Raw genomic sequence first — 25,211 nt, forward strand, 5'->3', positions numbered from 1 at the left:
ACAGGGGTCAATTTTCTTTTTCCCGTAGGAAGTTCAAATGGCTTGCTCAAATATTTCAATAGTTTATGCTCAGTCATTAATTAATCTTTGGTGTTATAATTGTTGTACTTAAATGTCAATCTCAAGGGATAACTTAAATGTTTTCTGAAAATTCCAAGATGGCTGCCGACAACGATCACTCACACATGTTCCATAATAAAACTATCGGGGTAAAAAATATTTAGTCATAAAAGCTAAGAGAAAAAGTTTGTGCGTTGGTAATTATATACACTGGTACTTAAAAGGAAGTGTGTAAATGTTAAAAATGTTCGTGATAAAACAATACAATAGGATAAAATGCGCTCCCACAATTTTCACATCCACTCTTCTTGCTGCCTCGTTTTCATCTCAAGCAAGTTAACTCGTACCTACACACTTGTTACTAAAAACTGTCAAGAGTGTCGAGTCTGTCACATCAGACATCACAGTGACATGTATAGTTGCTACTACTCTCTAGCCTAGACTAGGTCGATATGGTATGAATAGTTCAGATAAATCACAAATTTAGTCATAATGTCATCAACAGGCCACAGCTTAAATTATTGTTGTAATAACTTAATTATATACAAATATTACACTATGTCACTATCAACTGACTATGGATTTAAGAATTAATAAATATATATATCATGTATATATACTAATTTTAAATTAATTTTTTTTTCAAATTATTGTAACTATCTTCGACACAACTAGGAGTATACGTAATATTTTTATTGTTATTGTTTCTTTGTACAGTCATTTGATTTTGTTATGTCAATGCTGTAGCATGGTGGAACTAATATTTACTTTTTGTTGAGTTGTAGCACAATGTTGGGAAGATCAGTTAGAAAGCGAAAAGTGCGACCTTGCTCTGCCACAGAACACCACCAGGGTTGTAACAGTTGGACCAGAGACATAGACAACAATGACACACCAGTTTTTACAAATGAGTCACCAGACTGAACTGGATTCACGACTCATCACGCCACTAACTCAACTCCTTTAGGTCACATACATTTGTACATTGGATCATCATCAGACGTCATTTATGCAAACCCCCAGAGCTCTGCATTAGTATGTTCCAGTTCACAGTTGATAATTTACCAGGTAATCATCATATTTACAAAAGCAGTATATTACTTTTAAGTTAAACCCCTACATGTACATGTGATTCTAACATATAACAAACATATGTATAAAGATTAAGCAACTTTTATTTTTTTTTTTTATTCCAATCTTATGGTTTAGATTTAAAAGATTTGTGTAATGATTATATCTCAGTTTCTAAACTTAAATCCACAAAATATTGCTGAATGTGTTATTTTTACAATTTATAGGGGATGCCACATCATGCGTTAGAAATAAAAAACAATTCTTAAATATAAGGTTACAATTATATATTATTATAAATATATTACATGTGAAACTTTTAAATGTTGTTTTGTATATTATCATATGATTTGTGACATATGATTTGTAATGGAGAACACTATTGACTAATATAATATTATTTATCTTGATACATAATCTGAATATAACAAATCGATATGCATGTACTGCATGAATACAGATGTTGCAATAAAGTACAACAATTATAAAGGACAAAATTTATAGAAGTGTATATTTATTGATCACTATTTTAGGACAGACTGCAAATATTTCTGTTTGCCCAAACCCTACCAACCAGTCTCAGGTGTGTGGGAAATTTTCATTATTTTTAATTTTATTTTTTTATATATTTAAGGGAAAATAGGGGCCAAAATGGTTTTATCTTGTAAACATTTTTAAAATGAGACAATTACAGAGTTTTGTGTAAATTGTCAGACGCAGATAAGCGAGGATATATACATGTATGTACATGTAATATTAGCACTAACTAGTACAATTTAAGTAATTAGGTCTTTCCACTTTTCTGTGGAAAGACCTATTGTATTTGTTCTGATTATTAGGTCTTTCCACTTTTCTGTGGAAAGACCTATTGTTTTTGTTCTGATTATTATTATTATTTTCTTCCGCCAAATTTTATTCTCGCGTAACATTTTTGTTTCGCAATATGTCGCTAAGATATTTCTTATATAGTATCATACAGTTTATGCGCTTTTTATTTTCACCCATTCTAAGCCGAACAATTTTCTTTGTAAGAGTTATCTCCCCAAACACTGTTTTCCTTGTGACTACATCTACTCCGTAACGGCAAAAGAAAGCGACAAACTTATTTTATAAAATTGCTCGTTATATCCTTCGCATGATTTGTCCTATTTTGACGGAAGCAATATGAACACTCCATATGAGAGTTATTTCCCCTTATGCATGTGATATAAGTAATATGCATTTCTAACTGTTAAACCATAAGTGATAGAGACCTAGGGTCTTTTGATTTGAGGTCCTTGGTCCAAAAAAATGAAAATTAGGTCAAGGTCAAAGGTCAAGGTCACATTCTAAATTTTGATTTTGGCTTATTTTCACTTACTTCCAAAAACCGTACAAGATATCGACAAAATATTTTTACTAAATTGTAAGTTGCGACATGTCGTAACACATGATTTGGTTGAAAGGGTACGTTGACCGTAAAAGAGAGTTTTCTCCCTTTTTATATTTAAAATTACATGTATGGTGGTATAACTCATTTACCAAGTATGATAAAGACCTAGGGTAATATGATTAAAGGTCCTTGGTGTATGACCTTGAAATTGAGCTCAAGGTCAAAGTTAAATTTGATGTTCTAGATTTTGACCTTTGCTTTAACTTCATATTTAAACACGATAAAGCCATGGGACTTTTTTTATTAGGTTGCAATTTACATGACCTTGAAAAGCCAACCGGAAGTGACCTTGTGTAAACCGGAAATAGCTTTGTTTTGTACTTATTTGATGTAAAGTGTATTGAACAATATATTTTTGGAATCAGTATCAAGTAAACTATCAAATAAAAGCGGAAGTGACATATTTCAAACCGGAAGTAACAATTTATCTCCTTTATTTAGAAAAAAATGTATAGAAACCATATATTTTTAGAATCAGTTTACAATAAGCTATCATTTGACGCTGGATATGATATTTCAAACTGAATTTTCATAGTTCTATTTCAAAATTGATCTGTATGGATGGAAAGACCTTCAATTGTTCTCTGAACAATTGGTTTTTATACGACCGCAAAAAAATTTTGTGGTCGTATATTGGTATGACGTTGGCGTCGTCGTCCGGCGTCGTCGTCCGAATACACAATGGTTTTCGCACTCTAACTTTAGTTTAAGTGAATGGATCTCTATGAAATTTTACCATAAAATTCAATACCACAATAGGAAGGTGGGGATTGATTTTGGGGGTTATGGTACCAACAGTTAAATAATTAGGGGCCAAAAAGGGGCCGAAAATAAGCATTTTTGTAACTTCCAGACATAACTTGTGTGTTATTGTATGGATCTCTTTGACATTGTACTACAAGATTCCATATCACAAAGGGTCGATGATGGGATTGATTTTGGGGTTAATTTCCTCGAAATTTTAGGAATAAGGGGCCAAAAGGGGGCAAAAAACAAGCATTTTTCTAGTTTCATGACAATAACTTGTGTGTAAGTGTATGGATCTTTCTGAAATTTTACTACAAGGTTCCATTTCGCAAAGGGAAAGCTGGAATTGAGTTTTGTGGTAATTGCCCAAAACGTTTAGTAATAAGGGGCCTAAAAAGGGGTGAAAAATAAGCATTTTTTAGTTTCTAGACAATAACTTGTGTTCAAGTGTATGGATCTCTCTAAAATTGTATTACAAGGTACCATACCACAAAGGCAAGGCTGTTATTGAGCTTGGTTTGGGGGGAAGGGGGGTGATGAATCATAGGAGGGGGGGGGGGGGGGGTCAAAAAAGGGGTAATTATTTTTTTTCGTTTAAGGAATAAGGGGAAAAAAGGTTAAAAAACTAGGGTTTCCATTTTAATAGACAAATAATTGAGTAAAGAACATTATTTAAAAGCAGTGTAAGGTTGGTAATTCAAACTCATTTAAATATCTCACCTGCACTATGTTTGAATTATGTAAATTGGAAATTTGCCAATTATTTTAGTATAATAAACTTCATTGGAAATTTGCCAATATAAAATTTTGCTGATGAAGGTTTTTTGTTTACCTTTAGTCTGACTATGATGTCATTTTCTATTTAAATAGCCTTATGATGTAGTTAAATTTTTTTTAATACTTTTATGATGTATTTTAATGCGCTTTTATGGTTGCAAATTTATTGTTTTAATATAATAAACTCCATTGGAAATTTACCAATAGTTTGTTTATTTTTAGCTATGACTATGATGTCATTTTCTATTTAATTTTAAGGTTACAAATTAATTTCAGTTTTAAATATTATTGTAAAATGTTTGCCCAAAACATTTATTAATAAGTGGCCAAAAAAGGGGGCAAAAATAAGCATTTTTTTAGTTTCCAGACATTAACTTGTGTTCAAGTGTATGGATTTCTCTGAAATTGTACTTAAAGGTACCATACCACACAGGGAAGTGGGTCAAAAAATTTGGGGGGGGGGGATTTTTTTTCCTTTTTTTTTTCTTTAAAATTTTCCATTTTAAGTTGGTTAATTCTGATCACAAAGAGAAAGTTGGAATTGAGTTTGGGGGATAATTGCTCAATAGTTTAGGAATAAGGGGCTAAAAAAGGGGTTAAAAATAAGCATTTTTTTTTAGTTTCCAACAATTAATTGTGTTTAAGTAATTGGATCTCTGTGAAATTGTACTGCAAGGTACCATACCACAAACTGAAGGCTGGGATTGAGTTTGGGGGGCGTGATGTGTGAAAATTTTCCACTTAAAGTTGGTTAATTATTTCTGATTTAGATATAAAAGCAAATAATAATGATGTGGTTTGATTTTATCAAAAACTTAAATTGAAGTTATGTATATTGTAAATTTAGGTTACATTGGAATTTAAGAATTGGCTTTGGGGTAGGGTTATGGCTCAAACCTTTAAATAATAAGGGGAAAAAGGTGAAAAAACAAGGGTTTCCAGGTTAATAGACAAATAAGTACAAAACATTATTTAAAAGCAGTGTAAGGTTGGTAATTCAAACTCATTTAAATATCTCACTTACACTGCTTTTAAATTATGTAAATTGGAAATTTGCCAATAACTTTATTGTTAATAAATGCATTGGAAATTTGCCAACAATTTTAGTATAATAAACTTCATTGGAAATTTGCCAATATAAAATTTTGCTGATGAAGGTTTTTTGTTTACCTTTAGCCTTGACTATGAAGTCATTTTCTATTTTTATAGCCTTATGATGTAGTTGAATTATTTAATACTTTTATGATGTGTTTAAATGGGGTTTTATGGTTGCAAATTTATTGTTTTAGTTTAATAAACTCCATTTAAAATTTGGTAATAAAAAAAATTTTTGTTTATTTTTAGCTATGATTATGATGTCATTTTCTATTTTACTTTTATGGTTGCAAAGAAATTTTTATTTTTAGATATTACTGTTAAATGATGCTGATTAAGGTTTTTGCTATGTTTAGCCATGACTATGATGTCATTTTTATACGACCGCAAAAAAATTTTGTGGTCGTATATTGGTATGACGTTGGCGTCGTCGTCGTCGTCCGAATACATATTGGTTTTCGCACTCAAACTTTAGTTTAAGTGAATGGATCTTTTTGAAATTTGACCATAAGGTTAAATACCACAAAAGGAAGGTTGGGATTGATTTTGGGGGTTATGGTACCAACAGTTAAGGAATTAGGGGCCAAAAAGGGGCCAAAAATGAGCATTTTCTAGTTTCCAGACAATAACTGTGGAACGGTGTATGGATCTCTCTGAAATTATACTACAAGTTTCCATACCACAAAGGGATGGTTAGGATTTGCTTTGGGGGGTTATGGCTCAAACCGTTTAGGAATTAGGGGCAAAAAAGGGGGAAAAACAAGGTTGTCCTGGTTAATGGACAAATACTTTAGTACAAAACATAATTTAAAGCAGTGTAAGGGAGATAAATCAAATACATCATTGAAATTATCTCCCTTACACTGCTTTTAAATTATGTATAAAGTAATGGTTAATGAACAATAAAGATAATCTAAAACAGTGTAAGGGAGGTAATCCAAATACAACGTTTTGGTTACTTCCCTTACTCTGCTTTTAAATTATGTTTAAAGAAATGCATATTTATAAAGGAAGACCAGTAAAAATATCTGCAAATGTTTTCATCTTTTTTTTTTACCAAAAAATCCATATGAAAGATTTGACACTATATTTTTATTAATTCTATTATAAAATAGATTAAGTTAGCACTATGGTAAATTTAAATGGGTAATTATGGTTGCCAACTCCATTGGAAATTTGAATTGAGATTATGACCATATCTTGAGGGAAAGAATTTTTTTGGGGGAAAAAGGGGGGGGGATAAAAAGAAATTGTGGGGGGCCAATTTTTTCTCATTTCAGATTTCAGAAATTAAAAAGAATTATTCTTCAAATATTATTTTTTTTTCAAATTTTAAATATTGAAAAATTTCAAGAAGTAATCTTTAATTGCACAGTATGGCGCATTAGATTTGTAAAATCTTTGATCACATTTATTTATTTGTTATGCCGAATCTAACAGTGTATTTAGATTTTTAATTTTGGGTCCAGTTTTCAAATTGGTCTACATTAATGTCCAAAGGGTCCAAAATTAAACTTTGTTTGATTTTAGCCAAAATTGAATATATGAGGTTCTTTGATATGCTGAATCTAAACATGTATTTAGATTTTTGATTTTGGGCCCAGTTTTCAAGTTGGTCCAAATTGGGGTCCAAAATTAAACTTTGTTTGATTTCAACAAAAATTGAATATATGGGGTTCTTTGATATGCTGAATCTAACCATGTATTTAGATTTTTTATTTTTGGACCCCGTTATCTAATTGGTTCATATTGAGGTCAAAAGGGTCCAAAATTAAACTTTGTTTGATTTCATCTAAAATTGAATTATTGGGGTTCTTTGATATTCCAAATCTAACCGTGTATTTAGGTTCTTAATTTTGGGTCCTGTTTTTTAAATTGGTCTACATTGAGGTCCAAAGGGTCCAAAATTAAACTTAGTTTGATTTAAACAAAATTGAATTCTTGGGGTTCTTTGATTTGCTGAATCTAAACATGTGTTTAGATTTTTGATTATGGGCCCAGTTTTCAAGTTGGTCCAAGATAGGGTCCAGTATTTAAACTTTGTTTGATTTTAACAAAAATTGAATTTTTGGGGTTCTTTGATATGCTGAATCTAAACATGTATTTAGATTTTTGATTATGGGCCCAGTTTTCAAGTTGGTCCAAGTTGGGGTCCAAAATTAAACTTTTTTTGATTTCAACAAAAATTGAATATATGGGGTTCTTTGATATGCTGAATCTAACCATGAATTTAGAATTTTTATTTGTGGGCCCCGCTATCAAATTGGTTCATATTGAGGTCAAAAGGGTCCAAAATTAAACTTTGTTTGATTTCATCAAAAATTGAATTATTGGGGTTCTTTGATATTCCAAATCTAACCGTGTATTTAGATTTTTAATTTTAAGTCCCGTTTTTTAAATTGGTCTACATTAAGGTCCAAAGGGTCCAAAATTAAACTTAGTTTGAATTTAGCAAAAATTGAATTCTTGGGGTTCTTTGATATGCTGAATCTAAACATGTGTTTAGATTTTTGATTATGGGCCCAGTTTTCAAGTTTGTCCAAGTTGGGGTCCAAAATTAAACTTTGTTTGATTTTAACAAAAATTGAATATATGGTGTTCTTTGATATGCTGAATCTAACCATGTATTTTGATTTTGGACATTGGACCATAATAGGTAAATTAAAAAAATTCAAGTTCTTAGACCACATTCTTTCTGTGTCAGAAACCTATGCTGTGTCAAATATTTAATAACAATCCAAATTCAGAGCTGTATCAAGCTTGAATGTTGTGTCCATACTTGCCCCAACTGTTCAGGGTTCGACCTCTGCGGTCGTATCAAGCTGCGCCCCAGCGAAGCATTTTATTAATTATTATTATTATTATTATTATTATTATTTTTTTTTTTTTCTTCCGCCTAATTTTGTTCTCACGTAAAATTTTTGTTTCGCAAGATGTCGCTTAGATATTTCTTATATAATATCATACAGTTTATGCGCTTTTTATTTTCACCCATTCTAAGCCGAACAATTTTCTTTGTAGGAGTTGTCTCCCCGAACACTGTTTTCCTTGTTACTGCATCTCCTCCGTAACCGTAAAAGAAAGCGACAAATTTATTCTACCAAATTGCTCGTTATATCCTCAGGATGTTTTGTCCAATTTTGACCGAGGCGGTACGTAAACTCCATATGAGAGTTATTTCCCCTTCTGTATTTGACATAAGGGATATATAAATGTATAGCATGAATGGTAAGTGATAGAGACCTAAGGTATATTGATTTGAGTTCCTTGGTTCATTTAAATGAAATTGAGGCCAAGGTCAAAGGTCAAGGTCATATTCTAAATTTTGACTTTTCCTTGTTATTTGATCTCCTCTGTCACTTTTAAAGATACAAATTAAAGAACAAGTGCAAAATGTTTGCCTAATTGTGATTAAGATATGATACATTTGGTCTGAAACAATCCAATGACATTTTATAGGAGTTATTGTCCCTGAAATGATTCAATTTAAGGTTAATTGATTATTACTCCAACTTGTTACATGATAAAGCCATAGGGTCTTTTGCAAACTGTTGGTTGACCTATGACCTTGAAAATGTCCACCGGAAGTGACCTTGAGTGAACCGGAAGTAGTATTTTTTGCACTTATTTCATGGAAATGTACCTAGAAACCATATATTTTTTGAATGACCATAGGTTAACCTATCTTTTGAGACCGGAAGTAACATTTTATAAACCGGAAGTAGCATATTATCTTCCTTATTACAGGCATAAGTATATACAAACTATATATTTTTGGAATCAGTGTGAATAAAGCTATCATATGTGACCGGAAGTGACATTTTCTAAACCGGAAGTAGCTAATTATCTCCCTTTTTACATGCAAAAGTATATATAAACCATATATTTTTGGAATCAGTATAAATAAAGCTATCATATGAGACCGGAAGTGACATTTTCTAAACCGGAAGTTGGCAATTATCTCCCTTATTTCAGGCAAAAGTATATAGAAACCATATATTAATTGAATCAGTATGAAGAAACCAAAGCTTGGACGCCAATAGTAATTTTGAGTAAACTGGATGTAGCTTCTCATCAATAATTTAGAACATTGATGTGGAAAGACCTTCAATTGTTCTCTGAACAATTGGTTTTTAATTATTTACAGCTTTTCTTGCAGTCTGCTCCAAACCAGTTAAAAATCTTTAGTATTTAGGTGTCGACAACAGCTTTAATTTATATATATACTAGAATTTATTGTAATCTTCATCCTGGAAGATTCTAGGAGTTGCTCAAATAGATGAGTATCTTACGCTGTACATTTAGGTGCCAAGCTTTGTTAATTTTAGGCTGGAAGCATTATGAAAACAATTTCATTTGCATAAAACCATTGGCCCTACTGGTTGCTGGGCTACTGTTGAATCCAAATTATGGTTGATATTTATTAATGAAAATTATAGTACAGGTTGAATTTCAGTTAGCATGAACACTGGGACTAATTTGAAATGTTATGCTTTTAATTATGAGGGTACCTAGATGTTGTTAAGCAGCTTTTTTTTTTTTTTTTTTGTTTTTTTTTTTTTTGTGTAACACAGGTCATCCTTTATAACTTGTTGGTTGTCCTAACAGGAGACAATTACCATGTTTACTTTGCATAATCTAGGCCTTCTTATGATAATCCAAGTTTCAGGTCACCTAGACCTCAAATGGAAATAAGTTTTCATTTGGGCAACCTGGTTCAAACCCAAGACGAGACAGAGAGTGGTTGCTGCTGTTATACTAAATGTTTGTTTCTTCTTACATGGATTTATACTTTAGTACACAGGTCCTCATAGTCATTCTTTGAAATTTGCATTTGCCTGAGTTGATCCAGTTCTTCTTGCCTTGTATTTATGGGCAGTTTTATTACATTATAAGAAATTCACTTCTACATAGACATCTTACACATTCAGGTATTTCCTATCCAATCTTTTATGGTAATATACTTTACAAAGTACAAAATGTCAGTTTACCTCAAAAGCTAACTAAACATTAAAGCAAACTTATAAAGAAGGAATACTGTTGCCTGCATAAAAAATGGCATATTTTGGCTTCAATATTGATTCACTTGCACAGTCTTTGCATCGGACAAAAACTCATTTATTCTTAAACCAGTTGCTGGTTGATACGGGTTATGTTCCTCTAATATATGTTATGATGATATGATACTAAACCCCCATTGGAGGGATGGTGCTAGATATTTCATATAATGAAGACATAATCTTTCGAACTGTTAAATTGAGGTCTGGAGCTGGCATGTCAGTAACTGTTAGTAGTCCATTGTTGATTTATGTAATGTCGTCATTTTTCAATTTTTGTTTTGTTTGTTTTGTTACCTATTCTGATATTGGACTCGGACTTCTTTAAACTGTGTGATTTTTACTGTGCGTATTGCTGTGTGTTTGTTTGTTCTGCATTTGGTTGAGATTTTAAATAACTTGTTTAACCCCTCCGCAATTTAGTACCTGTTCCAAGTCTGGAGCCTCTGGCCTATGTTAGCCTTGTATGCATTTTTATTTTAGTTCATATATTTGGGAGTTTAGTATGACATTCATTATCACTGTTCTGGTACAAATTTTTCATTATGGCTGAAGCCATTTCTGGTTTTTAGGTGGATCGCTTCAGATGCTTGGTCCCAACTGCAGATGTTTATCCTGCTATAACCCCACGGGTTTTATTACTGTTATTTCAGACCTTTAGTAACCATTTAATTGTAAGTTCCACAGCACCCAGTACATACAGATGTATCAGAGAGGACAGTCTTTCTTTTTTCATGAGTTCAGATCTCTAATTGTTTTAATGAATACATTTCCTATCTCTCTCTATGAATTGTTAAGGTCTTGCTTTCTTGTACATTTTGTATCTCTCTCAACAAAAATTGCGACATTACTTTTACTAGGTTTGGATATTTTTTTAGGAAAATTTAACAGATGTGTCAAAAAAAAAAACCAACAAAAAAATTTGAGGTTTGTCAGTTTTTAAGAAGGTATTAAACACTCCAGGCCTTTACATTTACCTTAACCAGAGTCATGCTGAAGTCTAGCAAATATTTTCTTATCTTGTTGTTGGCTAAACTTGGTATGAATTCTGAGTGTTTGAAGCTGTCTTTTCTATTGTTTTTGAGGATTATTAAAGGGTCGGAGATCCAATGCTGACAACTTAAGACGGGTTACAGAAGAATTATTATTTTTCTCGATTAATTATGCTTTAAATTGTATTGGTATTACATATGTAACATATACTTCCATGTAGCTATTTGCTGTACAAGAATTGTAGGAGATCCTATTAGCTTTAATGTTTGGATAGTAGATTCCTCAATAGTAAGTATGTTTTTGTAGCAGACTGACATCCTCCAGATGGGGTTGACTTAGGTCTAGGCACGGAAATGAATCTTTGTGGTGGCGTGATTGTCAAGCATGTTAAAAGTTAACTCAGAACATGAAACTATGAGGATCCACCATATTTCTTAATAAAACATGTAGCAGGTAATGACACAGGTAGTTCTAGAGCGGGATTTTTGCACAATGAGATGAAGAACATGATCAGATGGATTATGCGGTTCATCAATTCTTAAGTAAGTATGGTCTCAAATTTGACCAGGTTATTGCAAAGCATGGACTTGTGTTGCTATAGAATATACAACTATATTATTGCCTTTATAATTAGCTGTCAGGGTTGCTACATAAATATTATGATTTTCGATCAGACCAGAAATTTTTCAACTGGATGTTTTTCACTTGTCACCCTTAACATGCTTATAAATGAATTGTTAAACATCTTGAATATATATTTGATGATATACTATAATATACTATATTTTATGGTATACAAATACAATCAACTATCTTATGGTTTGGTGTAGTTTTGGTTAGTATTTTTATCTGTGTAGGTAAATATGTTTTTGCACAGTTGTTCGCAAAACATCATATAGATTATTTAACATATATATGTACCAAGTTGTACTTTGAATAAAGATATCTATCTATCTATCTGTAGTTATCTCATACCTGGTTCACAGCTTTGCAGCGAACCGCCCTTTTTATGGCGGTTGACAGAGTCTCTGTTTTCCTCCGTCAATGTGGCAGAATTCGCTGCATAGAATCTTAATGTTAACTATGAAATTTTAGGTTTTTGGATAATACAGACTACACTTGTGTATCCCACGGTGTTTTCTAAATTTAAAGCACCAGTTTATCCCACGGTGCATCTTTACATTTTCATATATATCTATCTATCTATCTGCATTTTGCAGCAAGGTTGCCATATTATCTTCGGGTAACCAACCATATATCTATCTACATATACATATACATCTATCTATCTATATATATATATATATCATATGAATCTATATTATGAATAAAAGCTGTGGCCAGATATCGCCAAACCATATATGTATTTTGTTTTAATGGCACCATCTGAGATAATGGAATTTAAGTAAATAGACTTAAATTCAGTTATCGCTGGGGCCACTGACGGATTGTGTTTCATGTTTTAGATTTACCTAACATGAGTGACGTTATATTCTGTGACGTAATTTAGTCCTTTACAGAATTTCAACGCAGTAAGCAAGCTGTTTAAATTTCGTAAGCGGTAAAATTGAAAACCCGCCCTCTCACTCCTTTGTTTTGTACGAGATACTGCTCTTTTGTATTTATTTTTCAGGTTTTTGTCGGTGACAGTGGTAATGCAGATTTGACTGATGATGTTAACTTGTTTGCGGTTGAGAAAAGTGACTTTTATTTGAACTTTGAGCATCATAAATAGATTCCCAGTAATGGCAGAATTCGCTGCATAGAATCTTAATGTTAACTATGAAATTTTAGGTTTTTGGATAATACAGACTACACTTGTGTATCCCACGGTGTTTTCTAAATTTAAAGCACCAGTGTATCCCACGGTGCATCTTTACATTTTCATATATATCTATCTATCTATCTGCATTTTGCAGCAAGGTTGCCATATTATCTTCGGGTAACCAACCATATATCTATCTACATATACATATACATCTATCTATCTATATATATATATATATCATATGAATCTATATTATGAATAAAAGCTGTGGCCAGATATCGCCAAACCATATATGTATTTTGTTTTAATGGCACCATCTGAGATAATGACTTGTTATAGTGTTCTTTGTATTTGTTTTTGTATATTTTTAACATTAACTGTTTAGTCCATTTTTATAATATCTTTTTGCCATGGTTCGGTATTTATACATCCCGCCATTGTGTTATTGTGCTGTGGTTATTTTTTGTACTCTTGTCTTTCATTTTTGCTTATGTACATTTTCTATTGAGTGTCTATATGCCATTTTGTTTTTCTTTGTTGACATAGTTGTTTGTTTTATAGTGATTAAGATTATAACACAATGTTGACTCCTGTACCCTAATTTTTGACATTTTTACCTATTGTGTCTGTTTGTTTTGTTCACTCATTGTTGTCAATATAATGGTGCTCAACATAATTGCATTTTACAATTTCTCTCCAAACAAATAAAAACGGATAAAAACCATCTTTCATGGGCAATGACTCCTATAAGCGGTAATTTGACAATTTCAGCCAAGTTGACTTGTTTGTAGATCTTATTTTGCTGAACACTTGCTTTTACAATTTCTGTGTATCTATTAGTTTCTGCAAAAAAAAAACATAAAATAAGTACAGTTAAGTGTTTGAAGGACAAAAACTCATATAAGGAGTCAATTGACGATTCATCCATGTAGATTTTTCTGTAGACCATAGTTTGTTAAACATTTTACTATCTGAAGATTCTTTCTGTCAACTTTTTTAGGGAGCAGGAATTAACAACAAAAAAATGCATAAAGGTACAAATCATCATTTAAAGGCAATAACTCCTATTAGCGGTTACTTGACGGTTTCTGCCAAGTTGACTTATTTGTTGATCTTACTGTTATGGTTATTTTTACTGAACAAAACATCTCTATCTGTATTGTTTTCAAAATAATTGGCAAAAACTGCGACTGTGGCAGTCCGATTTTTCTGAACATTCCACAGGAGATAGACCTTGATCTACTGATAATTTTTACCAGGACAGATTAATCTTAACTGCTTTTGTTTATGAGATACATTTTGTGTATTTGCCAATTATTTTTGAAATTTCTAAAACTTGACTTTTCCGGGGAATTTCTCCAAAATGGGTCGTCAAATTTTTCTGAAAATTCCGCAGGAGATAGACCTTGACCTGATGAATAATTTAACTAACATCAGATTTGATCTTACTGCTTTAATTTTTAAGATGTAAGCACAAATTTGCATTTTAACCCCTATGGTCTATTTTTAGCAAAAGCGCCCATGTTTGTTGATGGATCAAATTCCTTGATACCTTTTTAAACTAAATACCGTAAGCAACATTGAGGTAAAGTTTGGTAATATTTGGACCAGTAGTTTCAGGTGATTCTTTTTTTTTTATTTTATAACGATGGACGCCAAGTGACGGCAAATTAAAAAAGCTAAAATCTATCTAGGGCTCTAAAGAGCCTGTGTCGCTCTCATAAGGTCTGTGTGCATCTTCAACAATGGACACTCTCCAACATTGTGGACTAGAATGGAATTGATGACAAAAATCTCTTTTTTGTTGATTTTTATTGCTGATCCTTTTTTTCTGTTTTCAGTTTCTCTCTACTTTCTTTAGTTTTCGCCAAAAACACAAAAAAGGGTAAACAAATTGTAATTTAAAGGCAATCACTCTTATAAAGGGTCTACTAACGATTTCGGCAAAATATGATTTATTTGTAGATCTTGTCTTGCTGGTCATTTTATTTTATTTTTTTTTTTCATTTTTTGCTGGTAAAAGTGTCTATCTTTTATAGTTTTCAAGATGATAAACAAAAACGTAAAATATTGGTAAAAAATCGTCATTAAAGGGACATACTTCCAATAAGGAGTCGACTTATATTTTCAGCTATGTTGACTTATTTGTAGATCAAGTCTTGCTGATAATTTTGGTTATTTAAAGTGGTTATCTATCGATAATAGTTTTCAAGATAAGAAGCAGAACACTACAAATGAGTAAAAACCGTCATTAAAGAGCAATAACTCCACTAAGGAATGAACTGACGATTTTGGCCAGTAAACTTATTAGTCGATCTTGTCTTGCTGATCATTTTTGCTTATTTGAGTTTTTATTTATCTATTATATTTTTTCATGTATTAGGCAAAATCGCAGACAATAGGAAAAAATCGCTTTTTAAGAGTAACAACTACAATAAGGTGTCGGCAGAAGATTTCAACAATAGTGACTTATTTGTAGACCTTGTCTTGCTGATCATTTTTGCTTATTCATGTTTCAATCTATCTATATATGATAGTTTTTTAGATATTAGAAAGGAAAACTAGAAGCGTAAAATGACGCATTTTTGGCGCAAAGGGATTTCTTCCAATAAAGATAACCAAACTTAGGAAAGGTTGATCGCTAATAATCAAGGTCATTCTTTGTAGTCTTCATTGGCATATCCCAAGCCTTCAGTTCAGTAGTTGTTGTTGGTTGATGTCTGCCATATTTACTTTTCGTTTATTATTTTAGTATGGCTTCTCCTCTAAATTGTCTCTTATATTGTTATGCCGGGATATTTTACACCTTGATTTACGGTGTGAGTTTATTGAAGGCCGAATGGTGATCTAAAGCGGCTTTCATCTGCATCCTTTGGTTCTCTGGTAGTCGCAGTCTTGTTGGCAATCATACGACATCTCCTTTTTTATATTTATACATAACTAAAACAAACAGTGACTTTTAGAGGAAAATTAACATATGGTGAGTTAAAACTATTCATTCGACCCTCAACTTTCGGAATGTTATTTCGATAAGCGGAACACTATAGTAGAGAATAGAAGATTTGAAGAGCGTACAATATAAAATCAGGAAGCACACACTATACACGTACAAAAACTTTACATCAATGAAACAGATAAAAAAATATATCATTTCATAGACGGCTTTCAGTAACTGAGAGCAGATAACCTGATGTTGAAGTAAAAATAATGCTGTCTGTCTCGCCCCTCTTTTTCGTCCACTTTACTTTTGGGTAGGGTTGATGTATTACCATCATGAACAGTCTAGGACAAACTCATCTTGTACAATGCCAAAAGTTTACTTGTACAAACAGATTTAAAAAACGGAAAGAAATAAAATAAGATAATAGTTTGTTTCAAACAATACAAACAAGCGAATTGATATCAATAAAAACATACAAGAAACACTGATTTCTCAACCAATGTTAAAACCATATCAATATATAGGCTAAGAAAGTTTAAAAGAACGATTTTTAGGATAGTTTTTAAACGTTTGTTTTTTTTCAGCTTACTTAACAAATAAGTTGAATTGAAAAACAAAAATGTCTAAGATAGGTTCAATGTTTCATGCGAAATCAGATTTAATTTATCTTCAATTGTGTTTTATACACCTCTAGAAATTAATTGCTGTATGGTATGAATCAGTCGTTCGTAATTCTTCGCATTACCAGCAGAAAGTTGACCAGATTCAAATATTTCCCAGTGACCTTGGGTGTTCCTTGACACTGAACACATGATTACGGCCTGTGAGTTTCTTGCATGATGGAACGTTGTTTTGCAAAGATCCTTTCCAGGTTTTGAAGCATCATAAAATTTCAAACTTGGATTTGGATACTGAGCGATATTTGTAGAATTATATGCACTCAATGTGAAAAACAGATGTGTGATATTTGATGGAATTTTTTTCAATGAAACATTGATTTTATGGTGTCCAATCCGACGCCTATTGTCCATCATGTCTCCTGAATGACTTACTGCAACATAATTTATATCCCTGTAATCTATTACTCTTTTGTAAAATGTGCCTTGAAAAAGAAGACATGACGCATCGAGGTAATCGGTTCTGTTGTATGGATATCCCCAATAGAGGTCGAAAACAACATCATCAAAATGTTCTGGTATGCTGTATAAACAAATAACTACGCAGATAGTAGAGTTAGGCTTAACTCCATATTCTGAAAGAGTAGCCATCCCACCGTTTGTTTGATAAACCTGCAATTATAAAGTCAAATAGATTTTTAAAAAAAATAAGTGTTGACTTGAATGAATTTTTCGTCATACACATGATTTACAATTTTCTTACTTTCTGCTGTAAGTTTTCACATTTGTGAAAGTGATGAATACAAACATGTATTCATACAGAAAGAGCATCAAGAGCATTGTTGTTTTGTAATGAATATAGATATAAAAAAAAACTACATAACAGTGTGAACAGTAAACCAAACAAAAAAGTTAATAGTGACCGTAAATGAAAACCTCCAACCTGAAAATTACATGGATAAGTTGCACTATTAATCCTATGTTTGGTCGATACAATATAACATTATTAGTGCTTATTCCTTTTTTATTGAATTATTTTTAATTGTGTTGCATTTTTTACGAAAAAAATTAAAACCAAGGACACAATATATGATAATATAAAGATGGACGTGGGCTTACATGTAACTACACTATAACATTTTAAGTCATCACTTGGTGTATGAAATGGCACTCACAAATTGTCTGTAGGTCTGTCTCTTATATTTTATTTTGATGTGTTATCCCCTTTCAGTCAGCATATACTTATTGTGACTTTCCCAGGACATAAACATATAGTTCAGTAAGTGTTGTTTTACTTTCCGTTTTATGATATATTCTTAACTAAAAATGGTCGATTGTTATCACTTCTTTAAGTACACAATTGATTTCTTTTCGGCTTATATATAGGTCTAGGTTAGTCTATAAAAAGGTATATACTATGAAATTTAGAGCGAGGGGCTTGCCCCGAGCTCTTAATTTCATAGTATATACCTTTTCATAGACTATCCAATTTAGCACATATTTACAACTCGAGTAATCTTTTAATTGGTCTATTGATAGTTTATTTTGGCTGACTACTTGTATCACAGGTGTTTGTAAAACGGAGCTCATTAACGAAGTTTTGTAAATCTACTCACTAGTATCATTGTAAAATATGTTATTCCAAAAGGCCCTTGACTCCAGAATGAAAAGATGGTAGCTGCTGGTGTAAGTATGTATATTGATATAATGCGGTGTTTTACTATACATGTTCTTCTTACATGGTAAGATGACCAAATAAATTGACCAAAAGCAGGCATTAATTAAATTGCAGTGGAAGCTTTACATGTTTTGAAAACATTTTTTTAATTTCACAGTAAAACTAAAGCTATAATAAATTTGAAACATATAGATAGTTTGTCCCCATAGATATAGTCTAGCAGATAGGCATTAAAAAGCAACTACCAATAGATCACAGATTATAGGTTTTGTGTTTTTTTTGTTTCTTTGTTTTATTATTTCAAAGTAAAAACTAAAAGATTTATCAGAATATGTTTATATATATATATATATAATTGGCACATTATCTTCGGACATAATCACAGTTTTTCAATTCATGACATCGTCCTGAACATGCATGAAATATTTGCCACTGGAAATTAAGCAACCGATAATCAATAAATCAATCAATTCATGACGAAATAGATCACCTTCCTTAAGAAAGTTTAAAAAATTATCACCAAGTTGCTTTAATTTCCCCTTCACAAGGTTTCATAGTACACACTTTTTGTGTACAAAGTAATTGCATGGATGATACATTATCATAATTTTAAGATATCGTTGTACTCTAATCAAGGTATAAATAACCATATGTATAACCCTTTATTTAAATGAAAGAAATTTGCAATTGTCAAAAACATTTTTTAGATCCAAAGATTTTAATAGGAGGATATTTAAAAATCAACGTGAAAACTAATTACAAACTATTTAATTTAATTTGGAACACAGCATTTTATTTCAAAATAGCCAGTGGCAATTTTTGTTTTAAATATCTTGATTACGATACAATGAAATCTTACCCTTGTGGTCATTCATGCGTAGTTACTTAGTACACGGGAAAAGTATGTACTATGAAAATTAGAAGGCAAATATAAGCAATTTGATTGGACGAGAAGTTGTAAGTATGTGCTAAGGAATTTTTCTTTACCCTTTATTGCATGCTGTATAATGATCAGTTGATGTGTAGCTATTCATTTGTGATTAATCATCATCATGAATACTAATTGCTCTTATTTCGTAGACGCACACACTCCTTATATATACTAGTAATACTTACATTCATTTCTTTTCCTTCATAGAGAAGCTTCTGTCTGATTTTTTCATGTTTCAATTTTATTTGTATTTGGCTTTTCAATTGGTCAACTGTCATCGATGGGGAGAATAACACAGTGGTGGACTCGCCGGTTAGACCAGTGATGTTGATATACTGATTACTGCCACCCATATCAACCAGTGGTGTGTATGCAGACTCGTATTCTTTGAACTGCTTCGACAAGATAGCTTTAAATAGCAACATAGTTTCAGATTGATTTCCGATGACTAGACCACATTCAGGGTGTGGACACTGTTCTTGCTCGTCAATATACTTCACTATACACTAAAATGATAATGCTACATTTTTATTAATTTTCTAAATAAAAAGTATACATTCAATATATTATACGCTTATATCTTTAAAACAAAGATGAAGGACTGGATCTTCCTTTACTGCATTTGATACCTGTATTACATAAGTGTCCACACAAACAACGTTATATTGCTGGGTCCAAGAAACCTCTTTCTAAATTGTTAACATGAATTTTATCAGCAACCAAAGCCGGGCTTCAAAATTATTGTAAAAAAACTTCTTTAGGGCAGGCGTGAATCAGATGTTGATACTTAAAAATTCCAAAGATCTGTTATCTACATACAATCTAAGTTTCTAACCTCCTGTAATAGTATTCAAACATTTGACTTTTCTACCCTTTACACAAGTATTACCCATTCATAACTAAAACACAAATTGAAAGAATCGGTCCTATTTTGTTTCATAAAAAAGGATGTCCAACGTAGAAACAAGTATCATATCTTAGGAAGGAATAAATGGTACTGTGAAAAAAATCACTCTGATTCAAACAAAAAAATCTCTGAAACTGACATTATCAAGATACGTGATTTCTTGATTGGCAACGTATTTGTTGCGTTTTGAGGCGTGTTTTTCAACAAACAATAAGCATTCCAATGGAAACCAACTTTGCTTCTCTTCTTGTCGACTTGTTTCTCTATTCATATGAGGCTGATTTCGTACAGGAGCTTCTTAGAAAGGATTAAAAGAAGCTAGCATTATCCTTTAACTTCAAGTTTTGCTATAAAGATGGTGGCTATGTTAAACGCATCTATCACAATAGAATTTGAAATAACGGATACAACAGATAGTTAAGTCTACCTCATATATTGACTTACATCTAGAAATTGACAAACAACGAGGGTCGGTTGAGAACAAAATTTTACGACTGAAGAGATGATGTCAGTTTCACAATGGTGAACTTTTCATTTCTATATAGCAATATAGATGATGTCCTTTCACTGAATGATTCAAAGTTTGGTGACTACGGAACGCATCTTTCCAATCGAACTTGAAATAAAGAATACAACAGATATAGTCGTGTCTGCCTCGCATCTTGACTTACATCAAGAAGTAGACAATGAGGGTCGCTTGAAAACAAACTTTACGACCAAAGAGATGATGTCAGATTCACAACGGTGAACTGTTCATTTCTATATAGCAATATAGATGATGTCCTCTCACTGAATAATTCAAAGTTTGGTGACTACGGAACGATTCTATTCAATCGAACTCGAAATAAAGAATACAACAGATACAGTCAAGTCTGCCTCACATCTTGACTTACATCAAGAAGTTGACAATGAGGGTCGCTTGAAAACAAACCTTTACGACCAAAGAGATGATGTCAGATTCACAATTGTGAACTTTTCATTTCCAAATAGCAATATAGATGATGTCCTCTCACTAAATAATTCAATGTTTTGTGACTACGGCACGCATCTATACCATCGAACTTGAACTCAAAAATACAACAGATATAGTCAAGTCTGCCTCACATCTTGACTTACTACCGTTTTACCTCATCTTTATCGATATTTGTACAATTTACCTATATAATATCAAAATATAAAAAAAGCTGTTGGCCATTATTATGGTAGGTATTATATTTAACTTACCCTTAGACAAGTAAGAGATGGATGATCACAGTCTTTCGAAACGTTGTGAGATGGATATTCGTTCCTGAGCTTCTCAATTTTACATATGATACAAGCCATCTTGGTTTCTTTCAAAACGATTTTAAACTTGGTCTGTACTCTATACTAACTTTTCAACAAGGGTTGCTGAAATTGAAAACATATTCATCTGTGATATGATAACATTTACCTCGATCTCCGACCAGTGAAAATACTTTCTTCCTTCATATCTTCCGTCCCTTTTTCAGCTAATACACTCTTTTTAAGAGTTTATATCCTATGAGAACAGCCGGCAACGATTGCTTCATATTAAATAAATCAGACACATGTGAATGAAAAACTCAACGCCAATGAAATATTCGATTAAAAAAAATGACATATAGAAAAGAGTGAGAGACAGAAACTGAAATCAAACCTTTATAAGTAGTCATTGTTGAATAACCAAACTGTGCACACAAATTAATTCTGTAGATCGGCGATTATCTTGTCTGAGTAAGTTAGAAAAGGAGGAAACGAGTCTATCATTGAAATATAGATATGTTTGCATCTCACATATCTTGGCAAACGTTTTTTTTTGTTATTCATTTTGATATGACAAAAAAAGAGTTTAATTTGTAATGAAAACAGGCAGGATTTTTTTTTTAATATCTACAAATTAAAATGAGTGAGATAAATATTCATTTAATAGCCCAGTTGTGTATAATTTGTGACAATAGTTAAAGTCTGTTGTTATCTTGCAGACTTGTCCATTTTTATATTAACATTATTAAGAGGAGGAGACTTCCTTTTTATATTTTTTTCAATTAATTCTTTACATATAAGGATCAGGAAGTGTTGATAAGAAAGTATATCATATGTGCCATATATGACATAGGATAATGCTATACGGTTTAAACCATTTGACTTGCTGTAGTCTTAATTCACGGATGGCATTCGATTTATTGAGAAAAATATCGTGAAAGAATAAGTAACTGTGGTCAAGTATTGCGATCGAATCATGTTATATCTGACATCGGGTAGTGAAGGAAACCTTATCGAGAAGACACATACAATGTCAATAGTTAATCTAATTTGTTGAATTATAATAACAAACTTTGTAAAAAAATAAAACTGTCTCTCGAAATGCTTCAACCACATGATCAGTATTTGTGTGAAATAAACGTTTTCACTGTTTGTAGAAAATTACACAAGTCCGATTGATAGTCAACATTTTGATGACATAAAAATGTAAAACTAGCATGAATTTTATACATTATTTGAAGGACTAAATTAGAATTCTCTGAACAATGTCGTTCTATATTACTGTAAAATTATTGTGTAGTAGTTAATCACATTGATTGTAAAAAAAATGGAATATTTAGTTAAATCAGATAGTTGGATATTTCTGATTGGAAAGATCGGATACCTTTTTTTTCTAAAAAGTGTACTGCATGTTACCTTAATAGATATGGCAATGCTTTATCTCAAAGTTTCTGGTGTTACTGTCATGGGAAATAATTTCCTTTATAATGTTAGTTCTTAATGGAAGAAATAATGCAGTATTTGATACTACCGGAATGGGTCGTATATAATATTTTTCCAACAGGAACAGTTAGTTTAGTATTGTTTATAACAAAGTTTCCAGAGGAATTTCTGTTAAGTGGAACAAATATATATATATGTTTTTATTGCTACTTTTGAGCGGCCTCAAATAGCAAGATGCAAGTTTTCAGTAACAATTTTTCACGAAAATATAAAATTTTGGTCGGTATTTTTATATGAAGTATTATTCGTCGCCTATTCTTATCTATTCGGTTTCATAATCGAAAACTAGATAAAAAGGAAAATAAGGGAATTAAGAATATTCGGACCTGCACAAAAATGAATATGTTTGGTTAGTGGAAGGTAATATCAAATTAACAATAGTCTTGATTTGGCTTGCAGAGCTACATGTAAAATACCTACTTCTTATTTTTATCAAAATTATCAAATTAGTCCTTAAGGTATACAATGTCTTGAAAAAATATCAATATAGCTGACACCATAGCATAACTAACTATAAGATTTTTATTAATGTTATATGGCAAATTTTAACTTATTTTACAATTTTGCCTATTATCTTTAAAACTGTTATAGATATGAAGAAAGTAGAAGCTGTAGACAGCAAAAATCATAAGCCTTACAAGAACTACAAAAATTCTTATACGACCACATTATTGGATGTTTCCATGAAGAGCTATTGCCTTTATAATGATTGATTTCATACTTTTCCCCCGTTTTGTCCAAAATCTATAGTAGATAGACTGAAATATGATCAACATAACAGTAAAGAAGATATTTTGGTCATGCATAATGTAGTAGTCTATAATGTTTGAGAGCTGCTATTATTGAAGAAGCACAAAGATCCAGATAATCTACACAGGCTCTTTAAAGCCCTAGTCTAGTTAAGTGAAGTTATGAACAACATTAAATCATAATGGCAAGTGCCATTAAAGTATCTTTTAATGTTCTAAACCATTACATACAGTTGTCGTGAAGATTCTACCAACTACATACAGTTAAATGTTTATTTGTTAACATACCTGTTTCACTTTTGCCAGCTATTTTCCGACATTAGTAAAATGAATTTTCTAAAAATATGATATATGATCGATTGACCCGATTTTACAATATCTTACCTGTGTATTATCTATTTATATTTTGTAAAGACACGATGGCGTCGACTTCACCAGGGGATACGCTTTATCCAGTATATAGTAAGTTTTATCTTTTATATTCCGAGATTGATCCTTTCATCTATTATGAAACTGTATTTCTAATTCAACTACATTGAGCCCTCTCATGATAGTGTAACTTTTAATGTTCGAACCATTCGATTTTGTTCTCATTTGAAATGTTTCTTGTTTTTTGGAGAATTTTGTTTTCATGACAGATTTTTTCTCGTTATTGTTTAATTTATTCGCAACTTTATATACTCGGGGCGATTAAAAACTCAAAATATGTTGTACACATCTCGATATTTAAAAAAAAATGTATGATGTCCGCTAGATGTTTTTTATTTTTTTTATTATGTTTTTTCTTAGAATGTTGTCTGATATAGATGCATTTCCACATCTCTGTTTATTAACTTTTAATTGACTACATTCAGTTCCAGGTGAATTATTAAACATACCTGTTTCATTTTTGTCTTTTATTTTCCAATATTAGCAAGACTTCATTTTCAGAAAATATAACATACGATTGATTGACCCAGTTCAGTAAATTACGTGTTAGACTATTATACTCTGTAGTTTATCTGTATTAGAACATTATGGCGTCGAATACACCAGGAATTATGAACATTCAAAATCCAGCATATAGTAAGTTAATATTTCATATTCATAGAAAATCATGCACTTTGAAGAGACCAACTGTTATGTAATTGGCATGCGCAAAAATATCGACAGTGTATTGAGACGATAAATGTAACTGATGTTTCTGTAATAGAAATATCTCAAGCATAGAAAGGCAGAAATGTTAACATTTACAGAAAATCATTTACATGTGAGACAGTAAGATGATTTCCCTCTATCAAGTGCCTTTAAATTTTCTTCTGTTCTCTTTATCGGCACTAAAATTTAAATATCGATATGACTGTCTATCTAGATTTCACGCAATACTGCCTGCCTAGTAACATGCTATTGTAATATGATATTGATTATTGGTAAATCACTCACTCCAAGTAGAGATATTGAATTCCAAGCGAAATTATTTTTCAAATTTCAATTCAGCAATTTTTGTTCATTGAGTACATTATATATTTCAAGGTATGCTAACTGTCAAACATGAATGAATGAAGGGAAACTCATATGCCAAGCGTTTTTGTACCGCAAGGTTTTATTCCAAAAAAAGAAGGTAACAGATTGGGATTAATTTT

The 25,211-nt window shown here is 31.6% G+C and overlaps 1 protein-coding gene across 2 annotated transcripts; it reads right to left on the reverse strand.

Moving 5' to 3' along the window:
* Positions 1–16,409: 16,409 nt before the first annotated feature.
* Positions 16,410–24,689, reverse strand: LOC127707905 (uncharacterized). Of its 2 annotated transcripts, none has more exons than XM_052212668.1 (4): positions 24,468–24,689; positions 21,299–21,463; positions 19,353–19,673; positions 16,410–17,230 (listed from the first exon to the last, which is right to left on the reverse strand). In XM_052212668.1, the coding sequence occupies exons 2-4, from the start codon at positions 21,395–21,397 to the stop codon at positions 16,622–16,624; spliced, it is 1,029 nt and encodes a 342-aa protein (XP_052068628.1). In that variant the 5' UTR covers positions 21,398–21,463; positions 24,468–24,689; the 3' UTR covers positions 16,410–16,621. The 2 variants fall into 2 exon arrangements, with proteins under 2 accessions (XP_052068628.1, XP_052068627.1); XM_052212667.1 differs by lacking the exon at positions 24,468–24,689 and adding an exon at positions 23,878–23,945.
* Positions 24,690–25,211: the final 522 nt, after the last annotated feature.

Source organism: Mytilus californianus, unplaced genomic scaffold, assembly GCF_021869535.1.
Source record: "Mytilus californianus isolate M0D057914Y unplaced genomic scaffold, xbMytCali1.0.p SCAF_7, whole genome shotgun sequence".
NCBI lineage: Eukaryota > Metazoa > Mollusca > Bivalvia > Mytilida > Mytilidae > Mytilus > Mytilus californianus.

What these genes read in the sequence shown, in the direction of transcription:
- LOC127707905 (XM_052212668.1), bottom strand. Translation starts at nt 21,397, where the DNA reads ATGGCTTGTATCATATGTAAAATTGAGAAGCTCAGGAACGAATATCCA. An exon ending in CATCTCTTACTTGTCTAAGG is followed by an intron (nt 19,674 to 21,298) that starts GTAAGTTAAATA and finishes TTATCATTTTAG; the next exon opens with TGTATAGTGAAGTATATTGA. An exon ending in ATGAAGGAAAAGAAATGAAT is followed by an intron (nt 17,231 to 19,352) that starts GTAAGTATTACT and finishes TTATAATTGCAG; the next exon opens with GTTTATCAAACAAACGGTGG.